Source organism: Oryctolagus cuniculus, chromosome 3 (assembly GCF_051225735.1).
Source record: "Oryctolagus cuniculus isolate XC-2025 breed Fujian yellow rabbit chromosome 3, ASM5122573v1, whole genome shotgun sequence".
Classification (NCBI taxonomy): domain Eukaryota; kingdom Metazoa; phylum Chordata; class Mammalia; order Lagomorpha; family Leporidae; genus Oryctolagus; species Oryctolagus cuniculus.
Window position 1 is genome coordinate 620,018 of NC_142869.1, and position 20,906 is coordinate 640,923.

General features: G+C 60.2%; 1 protein-coding gene across 3 annotated transcripts; it reads right to left on the reverse strand.

Moving 5' to 3' along the window:
* Positions 1–1,348: 1,348 nt before the first annotated feature.
* On the reverse strand, positions 1,349–20,872 carry PPP1R7 (protein phosphatase 1 regulatory subunit 7). Of its 3 annotated transcripts, none has more exons than XM_089328800.1 (10): positions 20,584–20,872; positions 17,179–17,307; positions 13,630–13,685; positions 13,101–13,166; positions 11,740–11,870; positions 10,264–10,426; positions 8,801–8,917; positions 5,824–5,928; positions 2,824–2,910; positions 1,349–1,699 (listed from the first exon to the last, which is right to left on the reverse strand). In XM_089328800.1, the coding sequence occupies exons 3-10, from the start codon at positions 13,660–13,662 to the stop codon at positions 1,523–1,525; spliced, it is 879 nt and encodes a 292-aa protein (XP_089184926.1). In that variant the 5' UTR covers positions 13,663–13,685; positions 17,179–17,307; positions 20,584–20,872; the 3' UTR covers positions 1,349–1,522. The 3 variants fall into 3 exon arrangements, with proteins under 3 accessions (XP_089184926.1, XP_008250383.3, XP_089184925.1); XM_008252161.5 differs by lacking the exon at positions 20,584–20,872 and adding an exon at positions 20,292–20,354; XM_089328799.1 differs by lacking the exons at positions 17,179–17,307; positions 20,584–20,872 and adding an exon at positions 20,292–20,354.
* Positions 20,873–20,906: the final 34 nt, after the last annotated feature.

Consider the following 20,906-nt stretch of genomic DNA (forward strand, 5'->3'; position numbering starts at 1 on the left):
GCTGCTGCCCCACGTGTGCGCGGCTGGAAGCAGAGGGGGGCCCAACACCCACCCCACGCCGCGTACCTGTGGCCACCTGGACCCCTTTTCTCGCCCGCCGTGTCGGTTCTGTGCTCACCCCGCCCGGAGGGCGGTATTTCCAACCAGCTCTCGGCGACGCCAGCAGGGGCAGCACGGGCCCCCAGCTGCACATCCCTGGGTGCTGTAGCTCCCCCACCCCCAACAGGGTCCCCACCCAGGTTCTGGGCGCCACCTGGCTCAGGCTCCTCCTGGCTGAGTGCCCCCAGTATTTGGGAATTTAACGAGGGCCTCAGAAAGCCGGGTGGCATTTGGGTCGGGACTGCTGTGTCACGCACTTGTCCCAGTCCCTTCCACACTTCTCTGTGTTTTTTGAAACTCACTTGAGCCCCACATATTCGTTACCTGCAGCTCAAGGGGTCTTTTTTTTTTTTTTTCCTTTTTAAAAATTTATTTTATTTGAAAGGAGAGGTACACAGAGGGAGGGACAGAGAGAGATCCTCCATCCGCTGGTCCACTCCCCACAGGCCAAGGCTGGGCCAGGCCTAAGCCAGGAGCCAGGGGCTTCTTCCGGGTCTGCCACGTGAGTGCACGGCCCAAGCACCTGGGGCCTCCCAGGGGCAGTAGCAGGGGCCAGACCAGATGTCAGAGTGGCCAGGACCCAAACTGCACGGCAGTGGGCACGTGGGACCCGGCAGTGGAGTCACTAGCTGCGCACTTGCTCCGTGTGTATTTCACTAGGAGAAAAGCCAACATGGTGCCACCTGGGTCACGCTGCTGGGGCGCCTGGGCGGAGCCCTGAGGGAGGACTTGGGTCCCTGCGACCCACCTGCAGCCTGGGCTGAGTTCCAGGCTCCCGGCTTCGGCCTGGCCCAGCCCAGGCTGTTGGGTGAGAAACCTGGCTCTCTCCCTGTCGTTCAAATTAAGTGACAACCGCAGGTGTGGACGGCCATGTCACAGGCGGCGTCTCAGAGCCAGGCTCCAGGCCACGCCCCTTTCACCGGCAGTGAGGACGGGGCCCTGTCTCGGGGCAGGCAAGACCCACCGGGCACACGCGCGCCCTGCCGTCAGCCGGGTGCTGGGTGCACACACAACCTGTCTGGAGAGAGCTCTGGGGAGTGTAGCACGTGAGACTGGCTGATGTTTAACCCAAGTTTTTTTAAAAAAACGTGGTTTTTCGTAACTGGATCCACGGTGCTAGGAGACCAGCAGCTCTGAGCTGCGTCAGGCCTACAGCCAGGACCTGAGGGCCCTCCCTGCCTGCCACACGCCTGAGCTGCGTCGCACACGTGAGCTGGCCACTGCCCCCGCGACCCCAACGACTACAGCAGACTGTGGCAAGGTTTAATAGTGGGGCATCTCCACGCCAGTGCTCGTCCGCGCCTTCTCATTGCCACGGGGTTTGTGACGCGACGTGGTGACGACTGCAGGAGCAACAGGTGATTAAAAAGCCGTGGCCGGGAAGTTCTCCGAGGACAGAGGGAGCAGCCGCGGGCCCGCGGCCTCAGAACCTGACGAAGGTGGCGTCGATCTGCCGCACAGAGGGGAGGGCCAGCATGACCTTGCGCCGGTACTGGGGGTCCTTCTGCAGGGGGTTCCGCTCCAGGTACACCGTCTCCAGGCTCCTGGCCCCCTTCAGCTCGTCCAGGTCGCTCCAGCTGTCCAGGAGATTGTCGTTCATCTGGGGGACACGGGCCCCGGGGCAGCTGTCAGGACAGGGCAGCCCTGGCCACAGCCCCAGACCCTTCCACCCACCCCGTGGGGCCCTGGCGCCCCGACGCGGCTGCAATGGAGGCTGGGTGTTTCCTGCAGGCCAGTGGACGCCAGGGCCCAGCCCACGGGGCTGACTGCACAGTGGACACAGCCCAGGGGAGCAGCACCTGGAGGAGCTGGGGCCACGGGGCTGAGATCCCGACTCAGCCAGAGCCACCTGCGGGGCCCCGAGCCTGGGTGCCAGGTGCTCAGGGCCGCCTGCCTGGAGGAGGCACAGCACTCCCGGGCTGGGATGAAGCCTTGGGAGAGCTACCCTGGTGACAGCCAGCACCAGAGGGCTCCCTGCAGAGAGGGGGCTGGGCACACACGGAGGGTGGAGGCCACGTCTCAGCACCCCAGCCCCATGCTGTCCCTCGGCAGGGCTCACAGAAGAGCCCGAGTCCAGGACACCGCGTCAGGACTGGCTGCCTCCACTGCTCCCTAACTCTCAGGGCCCCTCCCTGGGCCAGGCCCCCTCAAGCCTTCAGTCCCGCCGTTCGGCTCCTCGGTGTTGGGCTTCTCTGGTGCCTGCTCTCCGCGATGTGCCCACACAGCCCCAGCTTCCTCCAGGGCAGGGCTGCCCCACCCCCGAGTTCTGAGTCCTCCCGCACACAGCTGCCCGGGAGCCCAGGTGACACACGGGCGGGATCAGCGGCCCAGCCAGGACCCAGCAGAGGTCCCGGTGAGCCCCAGTGCATCGAGGGCCACACTCGGCCTGCGGCACTGCAGGACAAAGGCCCCAGCCCAACCCTTATGGAGTCGCGACGGGGAGCCCCTTCTCACCCTGTCGCCTCTCCCTGACTTTGTGACGGTACCAGCACACCCACATCCACGGGGCACAGCCAGGCACAGCCAGGCGGCAGCTCGGCTGGGCCTGCGCCCAGTGCACTGCTCACAAGCTCTGGCTGCCGCGGGGCTGCCGGCCTGGGGCCCACTGCTGAGGCGGCACCGACACAGCCAACGCGGGCTCCACACCTGCCCCTGGCCGGCGCAGCCCTGGGCCTCAGGATCCCAGCTGCACACCACCTCCGTCTCGGCGAGCCCCAGACTTACCCAGAATTCCTGCAGCTCTGTAAGGTGGCTGACATTTTCAATCTTCTTGATTCTATTCGATGCAATGTCCAACATTGTGAGTTTGTTCTGGGATAAGGAAATACATGGATCACCACAGTTGAGCGGGGCTGTGGCCGAGGGTCGGCCAGCACTGTGGGACACAGCCATGTCCCCAGTCCTCACCACCACTGGCTGAGACCCAATCTGTGGCCCCTGGGACCCCGTGAGCAGGCGGCTCTGGGGGGCTGCTTAGCGCTGACCGCGAGCACAGGCACAGCACGGAGGCTTCCAAGCGCGCTCCTCTCCTCTGCGAGTGAGGCTGCAAACCGCCGCGAGCCGAGGGAGAGGAAGCCTGCAACTCTGGGACGAGGGCCTGCCCTCCTGACTGAGTGGGGGGGCACAGGAGGGCCTGGGTGTGCGGCGAGCGAGCCCTGGGCAGACGGGACTGGACAGCTGGCGGTGGCGAGGCACAGCTGCAGGCACACACAGCGCCACCACACTGCCGGCAGGCTCTCCTGTCCCAGGACGTGCACACAGCTAGGCCTGGGCAAGAGCTTCCTCTGGCGTGGATCCGACACCGCACACAAGATGGCTGTAGGCAGCACTGGGGCCGTCAGGACCCACTGCCTGCTGGCACGACGGCGACCAAGCCAAGCCCCGCTGGCCAGAGCGCGCCCCGTCCTCTCTGCCGCTGCTCACCCACTACTCACAGAGGACCCCTGTACTCGTGAGTGCGTTCCTGACTCCAGATCTGAGTCACGAGACACTCCAGTGAGACACACACCACAGCACCTGACTGGCAGCTCTGCACGCAAAAGCACCATGGCTGACCTCAGAGCTCCGGGGCCCTGGCCCCCGACCTGCGCTGGTGCCGTGGGCACTGCCACGTGGGTCACGGCGCTGGGGCCTTCCAAACAGACCTGCAGAGCAGGGCCAGGAGGGCCCCGCTCCAGAGGGCTCAAGGTCACCGCAAGCCCAGCCCTGGTGGACAAAGCTGCTCCCAGCCCGCGGGGTCCACACTGGAGGGTGCAGCACTGGGGCAGGGGGCTAGTGGCAGATGGACTCTGGCTCATCAGCACCGCCCAGGCTGTGGCCCAGGGGCCGGCCACGCACGCGACACCAGTGCATGTCTTTTAGGGAGAGCTGGACAAGGTTCGGCATGGCCTTCCAGAAGCAAACCAATCAGAACTGCTGAGAAGGAGAGAGAAGCGACAGTGGCACAGCGTGGGGAGGGTGCACGCAGGCTGGGTGAGGAAGAGCTTCCGGTGCAGGGGCCACGGCAGGGGCCACTTTCCCCACCTCCTGCCGCACGCAGGGTCCAGATCTGTGAGGTGAGACTGGAAGAAGTCAGGGGAAGGCCTGCTTGGTTTGCGAGAACTAGACAGGAAGGCCTGCACACTGGGTCACGTCTCCGTCTCAGCGGCTGAGCGACCCCGGCGCCTCACCAAGCCCACACTCGGCCCGAGCCCCTGTGCTGCCTGCCTGCCACACCTGCGGCTTCTCGGAACCAGCGGTGCCAGGCTCTGGCGTGGCAGCGGGGCCGTGAGCGCTCCCAGGGGCCGCGCACTGCTGCTCCCTGCGCGGCTGCCACTGGGCACCTGGCCCCCCGCTGGCTCCATCAACTCCAAGTCAGTCCCAAAGCTGAAGGGAGGTGACCAACTCTCCACAGGCACACGCCACCCTTTCCAAAATACCCTGAAGAAGTCGCTGAAATGAGATCTGGGGGAGCCCTTGCTGGGACACGGAAACAGCATCTCCAGTACCAGGAAAGACCAGAGTTACACCGACCAGTGCAGGGGCAGCGCCGCGGCACAGCGGCACAGCGGCACAGCTGCTGCCTGCAACACCGACATCGCATATGGGTGTCAGTTCGAGTCTTGGCTGCTCCACTTTTGATCCAGCTCCCTGTTAATGCACCTGGGAAAGCAGTGGAGGATGGCCTTAGTTCTTGGCCCCTGCACCCACATGGGGGACTCAGAAGAAGCTCCTGGCTTTAAATCAGCCCAGCTCTGGCCACTGTAGCTACCTGGGGAGTGAGCGAGCAAGGGAAGATCTCTTTCTTTAACGCTGCCTTTCAAATAAATAAATAAATAAATCTTAAAATAATACAAATAAATGAGCAAAAACGTGTTCTAGCTGGTGTGGCTACTGCACAGGAAAGCTGGCTGAGCTGGGGGTGGCCGGCGAGCAGCCAGTCCTCCATGCGTCCCTCAGAGTGGTGGTGGTGGCCGGGAGCGACACAGGCAGCTCAGAGGCCAGGGCCCAGAAGGAGGGGACAGCTGCTGGTGTCCAGGTTCCTTGTGGAACAGGGGCATCTACAAGCCTAGGGTTTCTCAACTCCTCCCAAATGACCACATGCTGGCTGGACAGGCAGTGACCACCGCCCTGGGAAGCGCCAGTGCGGGAGGCTGCTGCTGACGCCCACGCCACACGGGTGGAGGGGACTGGCCGAGGGCCGTGCGGGTTTCAGGTGGGAAGGCTACTGCAGCTCTGCCGGCAGCCAGCGCTCCTTAGAGACCTTCCGGCCGTGGGCAGTGGGGCAGCCGCAGGCAGTGGGGCGGCCGCGGGCAGTCGGGTGGCCGTGGGGCGGCCACGGGCAGTGGGGCGGCCGTGGGAAGTGAGGCGGCCATGGGGAACGAGGTGGCCGTGGGCAGTGAGGTGGCCGTGGGCAGTGGGGCAGCCATGGGCAGTCGGGCGGCCGCGGGCAGTGAGGCGGCCGTGGGCAGTCGGGCGGCCGTGGGCAGCGGGGCAGCCATGGGCAGCGGGGCGGCCGTGGGCAGTGGGGCGGCCGTGGGCAGTGAGGCGGCCGTGGGCAGTGAGGCGGCCGTGGGCAGTGTCTCGGCCGTGGGCAGCGGGGCGGCCGTGGGCAGTGTCTCGGCCGTGGGCAGTGGGGCGGCCACGGGCAGCGGGGCGGCCGTGGGCAGTGGGGCGGCCGCGCGCGGGCAGTGAGGCGGCTGCGGGCAGCGAGCGCGTAGCCGCAGTGCGAGGCTGCCGGCTTACGTTGTTGTCCAGGCCCTCGATGACCTCGATACCGTTGTGGCTGAGGTACAGCTCGCGCAGGTTCACCAGGCTCTGCAGACCCTCGATCTTGGTCAGCCGGTTGCTCTGCAAAGAGGAGAGCCGACAGCGGTCAGAGCGCGGTGGGGCAGGCAGGGCCAGCACGTGCAGAGGGGGCCGCCACTGCCAGCCAAGGCTCTCGCACGGAGTGTGGGAACTCACGCTTTATAGATACACTGGGGGAAGCTTTACTTGGATTAATTTTTTTTTTTTTAAAGATTTGAGGCGCTGGCACCGTGGTGTAGCAAGTAAACTTGCTGCCTGCGATGCTGGCATCCCATGTGGGCCCCAGCTCGTGTCCAGGCTTTAAATCTTTAAAAAAAAAAAAAAAATTATTTGAAGGGCAGAGTGAGACAGAGAGGGAGAGACAAAGACAGAAAGATCTTCCATCCACTGGTTCACTCCCCAAATGACTGCAACAGCCAGGACTGGGCCAGGCTGAAGCCAGGAGCCGGCTCTCCCAGGGGTGGCAGGAGCCCAGGCACTTTGGTCATCTTCAGCTGCTTTCCCAAGCCGTCAGCAGGGAAGTGGAGGGGAAGCAGAGCAGGCCGAACCCCAGTATGGGATGCCAGTGTTAGGCCACAACATCAGCCCTTACTCTGATAATTCCTCAATCATTTAAATCAATCAAGTTAATTAAACTTAAAATAATTCCAAAATTGCTGATTATATTTACTTTTAAGGTGTTTACTTTTTACAGCCATCTGTAAAATATTTATTTTTTATCTTAATCTTTAGTTTTTAGGATTCAATGTGACCACTATATTCCTAAAGCTGTACCTATGAAATTTGTATTCATTAAATAAAAACTTTCTTAAAAAGATTTGTAGATGCAACTAAGAGCATGATGTCCCTTTCCTCCCTCCCCCCACCCTGCTCCGTCTCCTGTCTCCACTTTTTGAGATAACATTTTAGATTTGCATTACAGTAAAAAGTCTTAATACTTCATCAAGTAAGAAGTTTGACAAGTAGAAAGCTCAAAGACCTGAATTTGGTAGGAAGACAATGGCTACAAATAATAACTGAATGGAAAAACGACCATTTCACCCACATGCAGTAAATGATTCTTTTCAAACAAGTTCATTCCTGCTTTTCAGGACCCACCGCAGCCTGAGTTTTCCGGCGGTGGGCAGGCAACCTGCCGCAGACAGTCACAGCGGCTCTCCGTGCCCACGGCTGGGCCGGCCGGCCTCCAGGACCCAGTGCACCCGAGCTTGACCGCGCTGAGCTGCTTCCAGCAAGAAAGCTCCCAGGAACTCAGCACCACGGGGCAGCACAGGCCCCTGGGAGTCTGCGGGTCTGTGCTCGCTGCTTCCACCGCCTGGCCAGACGCCAGGAGAGAGCCAAGAGCACACGCCACCAGCTGAAAGGGTCCTGCGGCTGAAGCCACCTGGGACTCCCTGGGAACGTTTCAGTTCAGCAGGTGTGTGTGTGTATGTAGTGTTTGTACATGGCACGTGTGTGAAGAGTGTGTATGGCCTTGTGAAGTGTTTCTGAGTGTGTGTATGTGGTTTACGTGAAGTGCCTGTGTATGAGTGGAGGGGCATGAATGAGGTGTGTACATGAGTTGTATGCACACAAAGTACGTGTGTATGAAGTGTGTGAAGTGTGGGGCCAGCACTGCGGTGTAGTAGGTTAAGCCACTGCCTGTGACACCAGCATCCCATATGGGCATGGGTTCAAGTCCTATATTTATTTATTTATTTTCTTTAAAGATTTATTTCATTTATTTGAAAGTCAGAGTTACACAGAGAGAAGAGAGGCAGAGAGAGAGAGAGCGAGAGAGAGAGGTCTTCCATCTGTTGGTTCACTCCCCAGATGGCTGCCAACAGTTGGAGCTGCGCTGATCTGAAGCCAGGAGCCAGGAGCTTCTTCCAGGTCTCCCACGCGGGTGCAGGGGCCCAAGGACTTGGGCCACATTCTACTGCTTTCCCAGGCCACAGCAGAGAGCTGGATCGGAAGAGGAGCAGCCGGGACTAGAACTGGCGTCCATATGAGATGCTGGCACCACAGGTGGAGGATTAACCTACTGTGCCACAGCACCGGCCCCCCATTGCTCCACTTCTGACCCAGCTCTTCCCACGGCATCTGGGAAAGCAGTGGAAGATGGCCCAAGTCCTTGGGCCCCTGCACCCATGTGGGAGACCGGGATGAAACTCCTGACTCCTGGCTTTGGCCTGGCCCTTGAGGGCATTTGGGGAGTGAACCAGCAGATGGAAGACCTCTCTTTCGCTCTCTGTGTCTCTCTAACTCTGAATCCTACATGGGTGCTGGTTCGATTCTCAGCTGCTTCACTTCTGATCCCACTCTGTTATGGCCTGGAAAGCAGTGGAAGATGGTCCAAGTGCTTGGGCCCCCGCACCTGCGTGGGAGGCTCAGTAGAAGCTCCTGGCTTCTCCCTGGCTGTTGCAGCGGTGTGGGACGTGAACCAGCAGATGGAAAATCTCCCTTTATTTCTCTCTGTCTCCTTCTCTAACTCTGCCTTTCAAATAAATAAAACAAATGCTTACCAAAAACGTGTGTGAACTGTGTACAAAAAGTGTGTGACAGGAAGTGTGTGTATGTGAAGTGTATGTGTATACAGTGGAAGTGTGTATACAAAGCATGTGTGTGCATGAAGTATGTGAAGTCTGCATGTGTGTGAACTATATGTGAAGTCTGTGTGTGAACTGTATGTGAACCATGTGAGAACAGGGTGTGAAGTCTGTGTGAATGTGTGTGTGAAGTCTGAGTGTGAAGTCTGTGTGTGAACCATGTGAGAACAGGGTGTGAAGTCTGTGTGAATGTGTGTGTGTGTGAAGTCTGTGGGATCTAAGGTCTCAGTCACCAACAGGGAAGCAAAGCACTGCTGGTGGGACACAGTGAGGTCCACAATGGGCTGGGGCCACAGGTCTGGCCTGCAGGAAGTGTGGAGCCGTACCTGCATGCTGAGGACGGTCAGGTTGGTAAGTGCGTCCAGGTTCTGCAGTTTAGTGATTTTGTTTTTCCCCAAAAACAGACTTTCCAGATTGGTTAATGTGTCGATATTTTCAATTGCCTGTGAAAAGGACAGAGCAGTGGTGAGCAAGGAGACCTCCAAGCTCACCAGAGAGGGAAGATGCCTGGGCCATATCTGCTCTGCAGACTTCCCCGCGAACCCATGCATGAAAGAACAGGGTGAGGGCACGGGCACGGGCACGGGCACAGGAGAGTGGTGAAGGATCCTGACCCCCACGTGGTCAGAGCTCTGGGTGAGGATACAGCCTGAGAGCCCCTGGCACACAGGACTTCGCAGGCCCAGCGGGTTCTGTGCTCACAATAGCCTTGGCCTTCACGGGGGGCTCTGACCCTAGGACTTCAGGATCCGGAGTCCACTCTGCACTGTTCCCAGGCTGCGCACTGCTGCCCCCGCTGCAGCCACACGTCCTGCCAGCACCCGTGCACCTCCACCTCCCAAGCCAGGACCAGGCTGTCCCGTCTGCTTCCCCCGGTGCCTGGGCACTGTGCATAGCTGAGTTTCCCTCTGGTCAGCTCACCACACTCTAGAACAAGCCGCACGTTTCACCTGACAATAACCACACTGAGCTCACACGCACCAAGTGGGGACTCCCACAGGCAGGGGCAGGCCGATTTCTGAGTCACTTTCTCCTGGGAGTTCTTCAGCGAGACACTTGGCGAAACGCTGACCCCTGGGCTGCTCAAACCAACCTCCCTTGGTCTGCACCTGCCTGGCCATCAGGGTGAGGCATCCTCTGATGCTTCCAGAGCCTTGTGGAGATGGCTGGGAGTGCTGGCCTCAGCTGGGCAAGCAGAGGCTCTTGGCCCGTCCGTGCCATCAGGGCGCCAGGCGTGGGCTTGCGTGGACCTCTGGCAACAGAATTCCTTGTCCCAGCCCCAGGCAAGTCCCTTGCCTCCTCTCCCCCACGACGGTCCCTCTGTGACCTGTCCAGGATTCCCGACAGATGCCCGGGGCTGTTCACAGTTGTCAAAGACACTGCCCGCTCTGTCTACGGACACCACAGTGCTCCTCCCAGTCTCAAGGTCAGGTGGACCCTGGAGAGGTGCTGACCCTACCCTGCTGGGGGATGCGTCCCAGGCACACAGCTGTCTGGGCAGGAGGGGCCCACCCAGCACTGTGTTCTGGGCAGCTCGGCATGGACGTCAGGCAGTGCCTGCTGGGACCTGTGTGCAGGAGCCAGGCTGGGCCACCTAGTGTGGAAACAGGATTTATCCACACTGACTTCCTATCAGTGTTTTCCTCAAGACACTAATCCTCCTTTGCTGGAAAAATCCACAGCGTGACAAGCCACAGAGCCAACCACACGCGCTGCCTGCAGCCCTGTTCAGCCCACACAGCCTGGGGGAGGGACAGCAGCCTGTGCTGTCCGTGCCACCAGCACCTACCCGGATGCGGTTTGAGCCCAGCTCCAGCATCTGCAGCTGATGCAGGGTGCCGATGTTCTCAATCTTATTAATTTTATTGTTGACCAAGAAGAGTTTTTTCAGTCGTGTCAATTTGTCAATCCCTTCGATGTTTCTCAGCAGATTAAAAGAAATATCTAGAATTCTGGGAACAAGCAAAACAATTCTTCTTTAATGAGCAGAGGTTATACAGAGCTCTGAGTTTAACTAGAGAGAAGGGGTAGCCGTCTGGGTGCAGTCTCTGTGGGGTGGAACCTGACTGTGGCCCTGCTCCTGCCTGGTGCGCACCAGCGTGGTGGTCCCTCAGGACTCTAGAGAGCCGGGGGGCAGCCCACGGGTCCCGGGACTGCATCTGGCAGAGTTCCACTGCAGGACCCCACACCTGCTCTGCACGTGGAAGGGGCCTGAGTCAAAACAAACAGAACTCCGGGGCCACAGGGGCCCAGGGGCAGCTGTGTTCGGGTCCCAGCTCCTGTGTTTTTACAATTATCACTTATTCTTTTATTTTTAGAATTATCATTTACTCTTTTATTGTCTAAAAAAAGGATTCATGGGGTGAGCATCTGTCCGCATCCCATCCTGGAATGCCTGGGCTCAACTTCTAGCTCAGCTTCTGATTCTGGTTCCCTGCTAATGTGTAGCCTTGGAGGTGGCAGGTATAAGTTCAAGTATTTGGGTCCCTGCTACTCACCTGGGAGACCCAGATGGAGCTCCAGGCTCCTCACTTAAGCTTAATCCAGCCCTGGCTGTCGGGGGCATTGGGGAGGTGAACCAGTGAGTGGAAAATCTCTCTGTCTCTGTTTCTCAAGTAAGTTTTTTTTTTTTTTTTTTTAAAGAGTATTTGTAAGGCAAAAGGAAATTTTGTTCAAAAAATTTTTTTGACTAGAGAGGCAGACAGACAGACATAGAGAGAGAGAGAGAAAGAGCTAGAGAGAGACAGAGAGTTCCCATCCACTTTCTCTCCCCAAATACCTGCGATGGGCTGGGCCAGGGTCAGGAGCTCAGTCCAGGTCTCCCACATGGGTGGCAGGAACCCAATTACTTGAGCTATCACTTCTGCCTCCCAGGGTCTGCACTGGCAGGAAGCTGGAGTCAGGAGACGGAGCCAGGCATCAAACACAGGCAATGTGACATGCACGTGGCATCTTAACTGCTAGGCCAAACGCCTGCCCCTAGAAAGGAAACTCTGGATTAACTTCCCTCTCCCTGGCTTGGAATCGTCCCTGTAAAGCAGTCTGGCCACAGGCCCACTTTAGTCTCTGGCCTAGACCATCTATCAAGCCAATGACACATGCCTGGCGGGCAGGGATCTGGGAGCTGGGTGCAGGGCAGGACCCTGTTGGGGACAGCCACCCAAGGGCTCAGAGCTGGGCAGGGGTTGGTTCTGGAGAAACCAGCTGCCCCGCCCGGTCATCTCTCCCCGATCACCACGCGGGCCTGCATTGTTCCGTGACTTACTCCAGCTCTGCCAGGGACTCCAGGTTCTCTATCTTCCTGATCTGGTTGTCATAGAGATCCAGTTCTCGAAGACTCTGCAGCTCCTCCAAGTTCTCGATGCACTTAATGAGGTTCTGACGCAGGCAGAGAGTCTGGCACAGACATGGACAACACGAATGTGGGGAATACTGCAGGCTGTACCGGACACACAGCGGGGAGCTGACACAGTGCAGGCTGTACCGGACACACAGCGGGGAGCTGACACAGTGCAGGCTGTACTGGACACACCGAGGGGAGCTGACACAGTGCAGGCTGTACCGGACACACCGAGGGGAGCTGACACAGTGCAGGCTGTACCAGACACACAGAGGGGAGCTGAGACAGTGCAGGCTGTACCGGACACACAGCGGGGAGCTGACACAGTGCAGGCAGTACCGGACACACAGCAGGGAGCTGACACAGTGCAGGCTGTACCAGACACACAGCGGGGAGCTGACACAGTGCAGGCTGTACCGGACACACAGCGGGGAGCTGACACAGTGCAGGCTGTACCGGACACACAGAGGGGAGCTGACACAGTGCAGGCTGTACCGGACACACAGCGGGGAGCTGACACAGTGCAGGCTGTACCAGACACACAGCGGGGAGCTGACACAGTGCAGGCTGTACCGGACACACAGCAGGGAGCTGACACAGTGCAGGCTGTACCGGACACACAGCGGGGAGCTGACACAGTGCAGGCTGTACCGGACACAAGGCGGGGAGCTGAGACAGTGCAGGCTGTACCGAACACACAGTGGGGAGCTGACACAGTACAGGCAGTACTGGACACACCGAGGGGAGCTGACACAGTGCAGGCTGTACCGGACACACAGTGGGGAGCTGACACAGTGCAAGCTGTACCGGATACACAGTGGGGAGCTGACACAGTGCAGGCTTGTCCAGACACACAGCAGTGAGCTGAGACAGTGCAGGCTGTACCAGACACACAGTGGGGACTAATGGAGTGCTGCCACTTGTTACTGTGGTTTAGGGTCAGTCTCTTAGTGAAAGAGTTTTCATTCTACTGGTTTCTGGCAATGGCTGCTCTTTGAGAGGCTGCCCTGTCTACTTGTGTGTGGACAGAAACCCAGAGGGAGGCTGTGGCAGCCCCACACCGAACAGATATCCTTCAGGAGGTTGGCTGGTCTGGGGCTGGAGCCTGTGCCCCTTTCTGGCCGAACAAAAGACCCCAAAGTGGGCTGTTTTCAGAAGCAAATTTAACTGGAGGGAGTGAGGACCCCAACGCTGAGGAGTGCGTAGGGGAGGGAGGCACATGCCGCAGGCACGCCGGTGCCCACCACAGGCACGGTGCTCAGCGTGGGGGCGGAGCCTGCGCTCACCTTCACCTTCTTCAGCACCCCGAAGCCTTCGATCTTCCCGATGCGATAGTGGTTCAGATCCACGTCCTGCAACGAGAGCAGATGGGCAGGCAGGAGAGGGCGCCAGGTCAGGGCAGTGACAGTGAGCCGGGGTGGGCTGCACCATGCGCTTCCTGTCAGTTTACCGTTAAACTGACCATCAAGATGGTGTGTACGCACACCTTTCTCTCACCTCCCAGCCCCCTGAGCACAAAACGTGAAGAGCAGGTTCTGAGGAGATGCCCCGGTGCCAGGCATCGTGCCACACGTGTCGCACTGAGGCTGGGACGTTAAGACCCTGCCACGTACCACGTAGTCATGTGGGTCGATGGCGGCTCCAGGGTGACACGCAGGGGCATTTTCATCGCTGCTTTAACCACCACCAGAAGACAGGAAGCCACCCAAGCAAGGCCTGGCGACCTCTCCAGGGGAATCTGGCACCCCCCAGACAGCCTGGCGGTCAGGGTGGTCCGTCACTGTGCCCGCAGGCCCGCCCAGCAGGCAGCATTACCTCTGCGTCTCTGTCCAGGTTAATGGTTTCCATGTCCACAGCCAGCTCATGTTCCTCTGAAAAAAGGTGAGAGGAGGCTCACTGAGAACCCTGCGGGTGGGCAGCAGTCAGGGAGCTGGGGAGGAGCTACGGCTCCAAGGCCCGAGCCGCTCGGCAGAGGGGACACCAGGGACACCGCGCCGGGACCAGCAGGCCCCGCCCCACAGCGGTGTGTCGTGTGTCGAGCTTCTTCCGCTTGGCCACTGGCAAAGGTCTCCTAACTTCCATGCGTGCCTCTGAGCCTCCCGGGAAAGGAATGGCAGTCGGAAACCAGTAGCAGAATGGATGGAAGCCACTGGCCCCCAGTGCTGTGGCCCTGGCGGCAGCCTGTCTCCCATATGCTCCTTCCACTGGCCTGGCCCTGTCCTAGGACGCCGCCTTTATTGCTTGGCAAAGTGGCTCAGCATCTGCACCAGCTTCCTTTTGAAGCACAGCTCCACAGACAGGCAGGGAGCCTCCCTGGTAACGGGCACGGGGACACCGGCAGACTCTCCCGCCCCTGGTAACAGGCACAGGGACACTGGCAGACTCTCCCGCCCCGGTAACGGGCACAGGGACGCTGGCAGACTCTCCCGCCCCTGGTAACAGGCACGGGGACACTGGCAGACTCTCCCGCCCCTGGTAACGGGCACGGGGACACTGGCAGACTCTCCCGCCCCTGGTAACGGGCACGGGGACACCGGCAGACTCTCCCGCCCCGGTAACGGGCACAGGGACGCTGGCAGACTCTCCCGCCCCTGGTAATGGGCGCGGGGACACCAGCAGCCTCTCCGCGGGGATGCCGGCAGACTCCCGCCCCTAGTAACAGGCACGGGGACACTGGCAGACTCTCCCGCCCCTGGTAATGGGTGTGGGGATGCCGGCAGACTCCCGCCCCTGGTAACAGGCACGGGGACACTGGCAGACTCTCCCGCCCCAGGTAACGGGCGTGGGGACACTGGCAGACTCTCCCGCCCCTGGTAACGGGCGCAGGGACATTGGCAACTTCTCCCGCCCCTGGTAACGGGCGCGGGGACGCCGGCAGACTCTACTCCCCAGAGAGCTGCCGCCTCCTCAGCCACTGGGGCTCAGCCTCCATTATTAGGTCCTCCTTTTCATTTAAGTGTGTGTTGAAAGGGACTAAGACATACGCACACCACACATGCACAGACACCACACATGCAGACACACATGGCCTGCTGCACACACAGCCACATACAGGCATGCAGTGACGTGCACAGATACAGCCACACGGCCCTTTCCACACACACGCACTGACATGCAGACACACACACATACATGCATGCAGGGACAGACACAGATACACACATGGCCCACTCCACACACATGCAGAATACACAACATGTACAGGTCCCTGTGGACACACACAGGAACATGCCTTTCTCCCTGAGGATACCTTAAGTGACAAGAACACCCCTCGTTATCCCCTTCCGTTTCCTCAGCTGTCTTAGTGTCTCCCCTGGTTCGCCTGAATTAGGTCACACAGGGACCCGGGACATCAGCCCCTCCGATCCCTTGCGCTGCACGTCCTGTAGGGACGGGCGGGCTGCAGTCTGTGGATACCATGCATTTGTGGAAGTGGGCTCTTCCTGCCGCGCCTCTCCCGCGGTGCAAACCTGCTCCTGTTGCGCAGGGGAGCAGGTGCGCATGGTCTGGGCCTCCCTCAGGCTGCGCCCCGCGGAGGCCTCAGGAAGGCGCAGAATAGAGAAGGAGCCGCCCCACACTCGACGTCAGCTCTCGCCTTTTCACGGTGCCATTCCAGACAGCAGAAGCCGGCCAAGGAAGTGCCCGGGGCGGGTGCCTCGTGCAGCGGCTGAGCTGCTGCCAGGGATGCCCGCGCCCACACTGCAGGGCCTGGGTGCCAGCCCCGCCCCAGCTTCCTCCTAACGCACATCTCGGGGGCAGCAGCGACGGCTCAAGGACTTGGGTCCCAGCCGCTCACATGGGACACCAGGATTGAGTTTTGGGCTCCTGGCTTCAGCCTGCTCCAGCCCCGCTGTCACAGGCGTCTGGGGAGTGTCAGGAATGAAAACTTCTTCTTTCATAAAACATGAAAATAAACAAATTGAAAAAGCAGTCACTTATTATACTTCCGGCTCTCATTCCTTAGGATGCCACTCAAAATCAACCTAAGACACACAAGAAAGGAATTGGGGACAAGCGGGAAGAGACAGGCGGCACACCCTCGACAGCCCTCAGCAGCCGTGGACTCCAGGCGTCACGGCACAAGAGGGAGCATGACCACGGCTGGAGCCTGGTCATTCAGTGTCCACACAGAGGCTCCACGGAGAGGAGCTGAGCCAGCAGGTGGCACCGGGGCGGGGCCAGCTCCTCAGGGCACAGTGTCTCTGTAACCTCCAAAACAAAGCTGCCTGCCGAGCACACCCTTCCGAATGCGCCTTTAAAACAAGCTAGGAAGAAGAAGAAGGTAACAGTTGACACGCTTGGATCTGTTCTATTCGCACTCACAACTTAAGTAAGCACAGGTGGAGCAAGTCCCAGCCTCCTTAAGGACGGGAGAACTCCGACAGCCAGGGTGCAGCTCAGCCGGCTTCGGGCGAGCAAGTGGCAGCAGTGGGTCCTCACTCAGGATCGCACACCGCCGGCCTGAGACACAGGCCCGGCAAGGGAACTGCTCCACGGAGCTCTGCCAGCTCGCCAGCCCTCCAGGCGCCCGAGGCCCCAGCAGCGCAGACCCGAGGGTGGCCCGCGTCTGCTGACGTCACTCTGTGCCCTCTCTGCCTCCCTCGTCACTCCCAGGACATGGACTTGGAAGCTGCAACGTGACTCTGATTACTTTCCCGGTGATCTCCTTTTGCCTTAGCACTAAGTTGCCATAGTTACCAATCATCTCTGCCAACACAGAAAGCACGTTATTTTAAACCTCAGCCTTGTTTTTGAGGCTGACTTTTCTTCTGAGAGGGGCGATGCGTGACTACCGACACCTGAGACACCCACGCATCTAGTACAGTGGGAAAACACAGGTGTGCGGCCCTCCCAGACCTGCCAGGCACAGTGGCCACGCTGCCTGTCCTGGCAGGGAACCAAAAACAAGATTTCAACAGGCATGTGCTGAGAAACTTGCTGTTTTTACCCAATAATCTGTCCTGAGCAGCCCTCTGCGTTCACACGGATTCTCTCTTTCTTTGAAATATAAATTGTTTACGCAAAAAGAAAAGGCTAGGCCCGTGAGAAGCCACCAGTGCGGGGCGAGACTGACTTTTCTCATCTAAATCTGTTCCGCTGCTGTTATTCACCAGGCAACTGGAGGTGCCGGGCTGTGTTGCACGTCGCGGGGGGCGGGATGCTCAGGCCCGCAGTTTCGTCTGCCGCACACAAGGCGGCCATGTTGAGTGCAGATCTTGCTTCCAGGGTGCAGCTCAGTAAAGCTGTTTGCCTTCAGCGGAATCCTGCCGGCAGGGCCCCGGGGAGCACAGCAGCGCGACAGACACGGGGCAGTCCCGCCCGCGCCCTCCCCGCCTGAGCTGGCGTCCCTCGTGCAGACGGTACCTTCCGGGTCCTCCTCGGCCCGCTCCTCCCCATCTTTCAGGCTCTGCTGGCTGAGGTCCGCCACGATGCCGCTGCTGTGCCTCTTCCCCTCCTCATCGCCCGACTCCTCCGATTCCACTCGCCTGTCAACTGAAGCCACACGCGGCAGTGAGAATTCACGGCCAGGGCCAGCGACGACACTGGCATTTTGTTTGAGTGTTGGTTTCGATCCAGCTCCCTGCTAATGGGAAGGCGGTGGAGGAGGGCCCAAGTGCTTGTGCCCCGCCACCCACATGGGAGACCCAGATGGAGCTCCAGGCTCCTGGCTTCAGCCTGGCCCAGCACCAGCTGTTGCAGCCATTTGAGGAGTGAACCAACCAATGGAAAATCTCTCTTTCTCTATCACTCTGCCTTTCAAGTAAATAAATCTTTTTAAAAAATGGTTTCTTTCGATCCAAGAGACACTTGGTTGTTGCCTGTGTCCCAGGACATTCTGAGAACACCGAGGGGGGCAGGAGAGGCCGCACGGGCAGGAGGGCGCAGCAGGCTGCCCTTGCCTCCAGGAGCTTGGGACAGCCTGCAGTCACACGTTCTCTCACCACCATGCAGTGGGGGAGAAAGGGGTTAGGGCACCATGTGGCCCTTCTGCCACACGTGTGTCCATGCCAGCCGAGCACACAGAACCACGTTTCTGTTTTTGGTGTTCTCTTTGAAGATTTATTTGAAAGGCAGAGCTACAGAGAGGGAGAGGCAGAGAGAGTCTTCCACCTGCTGGGTCACTCTCTGAACGGCTGCTACAGCCCAGCTCAGGCAGAACCCAGGAGCTTCCTCCGGGTCTCCCCCGTGGGTGCGGGGCCCCCGCACTTGGGCCATCTTCTGCTGCTTTCCCAGGCACATTAGCAGGGAGCTGGATGGGAAGTGGAGCAGCTGGGACCCAAACTAGTGCCCACATACAATGGCAGCACTGCAGGCAGAACCTCAATCTGCTGCCACGGCTCCGGCCCCACGCAGGGCCATGTTCTGAACGAGGTCAAGACTGACTCCAGGGGCCGGCGCTGTGGAGTAGTGGGTAAAGCCGCTGCCTGCAGTGCCAGCATCCCATAGGGGTGTGCCAGTTCGAGTCCCGGCTGCTCCACTTCCAATCCAGCTCTGCTATTGCCTGGAAAAGCTGTAGAAGATGGCCCAAGTGCTTGGGGCCCTACACCTGCGTGGGACACCTGGAAGAAGCCCCTGGCTTTGGATCGGCGCAGCTCCGGCCAGTTGGGGAGTGAACCAACGAATGGAAGACCTCTCTCTATGCCTCTCTTCTCTGTGTGTAACTCTGACTTTCAAATAAATAGGTAAATCTTAAAAATAAATAAATAAATAAACACTGACTCTCGTCAGACTGTGGGTGGGGCTGAAGAAGGCGGGGAACACAGCCGACAGCCTGAGTGCCATGAACTGTCCCAGACAGAGCGCTGGGGCCACAGCTGTAAAGGCTGGGACTGCGCCTTTCTGAGTTAAAGAACAAGGCAGCGGTGGGCAGTCGAGAATCAGTCTTTCCCATCGCCGCATTGCTGACCCTCTCGGAGCTGGGAGTCTGGGGCCCCAACACGGGACGGGGGCGTCGGCCAGGGGCTCTCACACACACATGCCTCCTGGCCCTGCTCACCAAGTGACCCCCAGGAAAGCACTGGGACTGAGTAGCTCCTCCTGGAACCATCTCCACCAGCTCCCACGCCTCGCCCCCCACGCGGTAACCGTGGGCCGGGGCAGCCGCCCAGGTGAGTGCTCCCTGTCGCTGGAGGGTCTGATCTGGTCTCACGGTTCACCCCAAGATGTTTCTGGAATGCCAGTGGCTCTTCCCAGTGCTTTCTCCAGGCCTCGGCTTCCCCGTCTGTACAGGGAGCTGGCACCGTGCCCGCACCTCAGGAACCGGGGGCCTAATGCATTATTCATCGGCAGACACGGGCACACTGCGGTCAACGTCAGCCTGACGGGAGGGGCGTGAGAGTCTGGGGGCTGGGGCGGGGCCGGGTGGGTGAGGAGCAGGAGCAGCACCCCCAGCGAGGAGGGCAGTGGGGGGCTCAGGACCGAGACGAGGGGGGGTGTGGGTCCAGACCGCCACCCACCAAGACGTGGGCACAGCTCACGAGGGCGCAGGGGTGGGCTTCAAAAGGGTGCCCTTCTGCTACCAAGGGTCCTGACGTCCAGGCCCTCCAGCCCCTGGGTCAGACTCCCTGGCACCTGTGCCTCCCTGCGGTCTTCGGAACGCACTCACCAGTCCCCAACCTGGCTGACGGGCAGGGCTCTCCACGACCCCGCCCCGAGCCCAGCACCCTCCCTCCAGAGATCTGCACCCCATCTCTGGCTCTGAAGAAATGCAGTCTTCAGAAAGCTCACGGAAAATGCCTATCATGAAAATGGCCTGCATGAATTTAAAAAAAAATTTTTTTTGCACCAAAATGCATTTCTTTTTTAACCCCATTTTCCACGAACTTCCTGAAGTGTTCTTGCGTAAGCATGTATACAACGCGCACGTGCCGTGTTAACGCGCGCGCGCGCACACACACACACACACACACAGTCTGCATCTTTCCCAACAAAGTACAGGCGGAAGAAGGCTGAATGGGGTCTTTTTCGTAACCACGGTGCCCTTAAAAACAGGCCCCGGCTTCTGGAACGCCGGTGTCGCCACGATACCTTCGCTTTCGCGAGAGGCCCCTTCCACGCCCCGGCGCAGACACCCACGAGCAGACTCCAGCAGGTGCCAGCCCCCAGCCTGGGGGTCCCTCGGGGGCCCCCGGCACCGCTCTCTCGCCTGTCCATCTCGGGGCTCCGGGCGAGGCTTCCGCCCGCCTTCGGGAAGCCCCCGCCTCGCACGGAGCCGTCACCTCGACTGGGCTCGCGCCGCCGCCGTCCCCGCCCCCGCCCCCGCGCCGCGGGGTCCTCCTGGTCGCTGCCGCCCTCGGGCCGGGCTTCCCCGGGTCCGAGCCTCCCCCGCCCCGCCTGACCTGGGGCTGTCGGAGCCCTCCCGGCAGGCCCGGCCGTCGCCCGGAGCGGGCCGCCCAGCTCCTCCCGGCCAGAGGCCAGTGCCGGCCGCTGCTCCCCCGCCCGCAGGGCCCTCGCCTCCGCCCGCAGGGGCCGCTCACCCTCCATCATCTCCTGCGACTGTTGCTGCCCTGCGCCGCGCTCCGCCGCCATATTGGCTGCTCGTCCCCTTTCCGGAACTCGTCGCCTCAGGCCGCGCAGCCAATCAGGGCTCGCGGCTCCGAGCGGGTCCGGCCAATAGGATCCCGGCGCCCAGCCGCAGCGCCTCATGGGAGCTGTAGTTCCTTGCCTCCCGCCTCGCCTCCCAGGGCGGGTAATTTAAGGCAGCCAAGGCCGAGGAGTGTGGAGGTCAGAGGCTAGGAAAGAACGCGTTGGGGTTAGAGCAGGACTCACGAAGTCAGAGCTGGTCTGCGCGCCGGGGATAGGCGTGCCGCTGGGCGGCAGGTGCGGGCCAGTTCCACGAGCATGCTGGCCTTGGCTCCGGCTGTACAGCAGCTGCAGGCCAGTTCCACGGCTTCCCCTTGGCGTCCCTGCGCGGACCTGGCCTGTGCGAGAGGTCCAGCTCGCTCGCTGCGGGCTACGGAGGGCGTCGCGGCCTCGCCTGCCCCTCGGGCCTCAGGGCCTGTGAAGGAGCTGCCTGGGCACTCCCGCCCTCAAGACGAGGCCGCCCGTAGACGTGTCCGGGGCTGTGCCTCTTTCCCATCTCTTTTGGCGCC

Excerpts from the sequence above, each read along its gene's own strand:
- PPP1R7 (XM_008252161.5), bottom strand. The coding sequence starts at position 20,343 with ATGGCGGCGGAGCGCGGCGCAGGGCAGCAACAGTCGCAGGAGATGATG. Across the intron at positions 13,686-17,178 it reads GGCCGAGGAGGACCCGGAAG|AGGAACATGAGCTGGCTGTG; the intron begins GTACCGTCTGCA and ends ACCTTTTTTCAG. Across the intron at positions 11,871-13,100 it reads GGGTGCTGAAGAAGGTGAAG|ACTCTCTGCCTGCGTCAGAA; the intron begins GTGAGCGCAGGC and ends TGTCTGTGCCAG.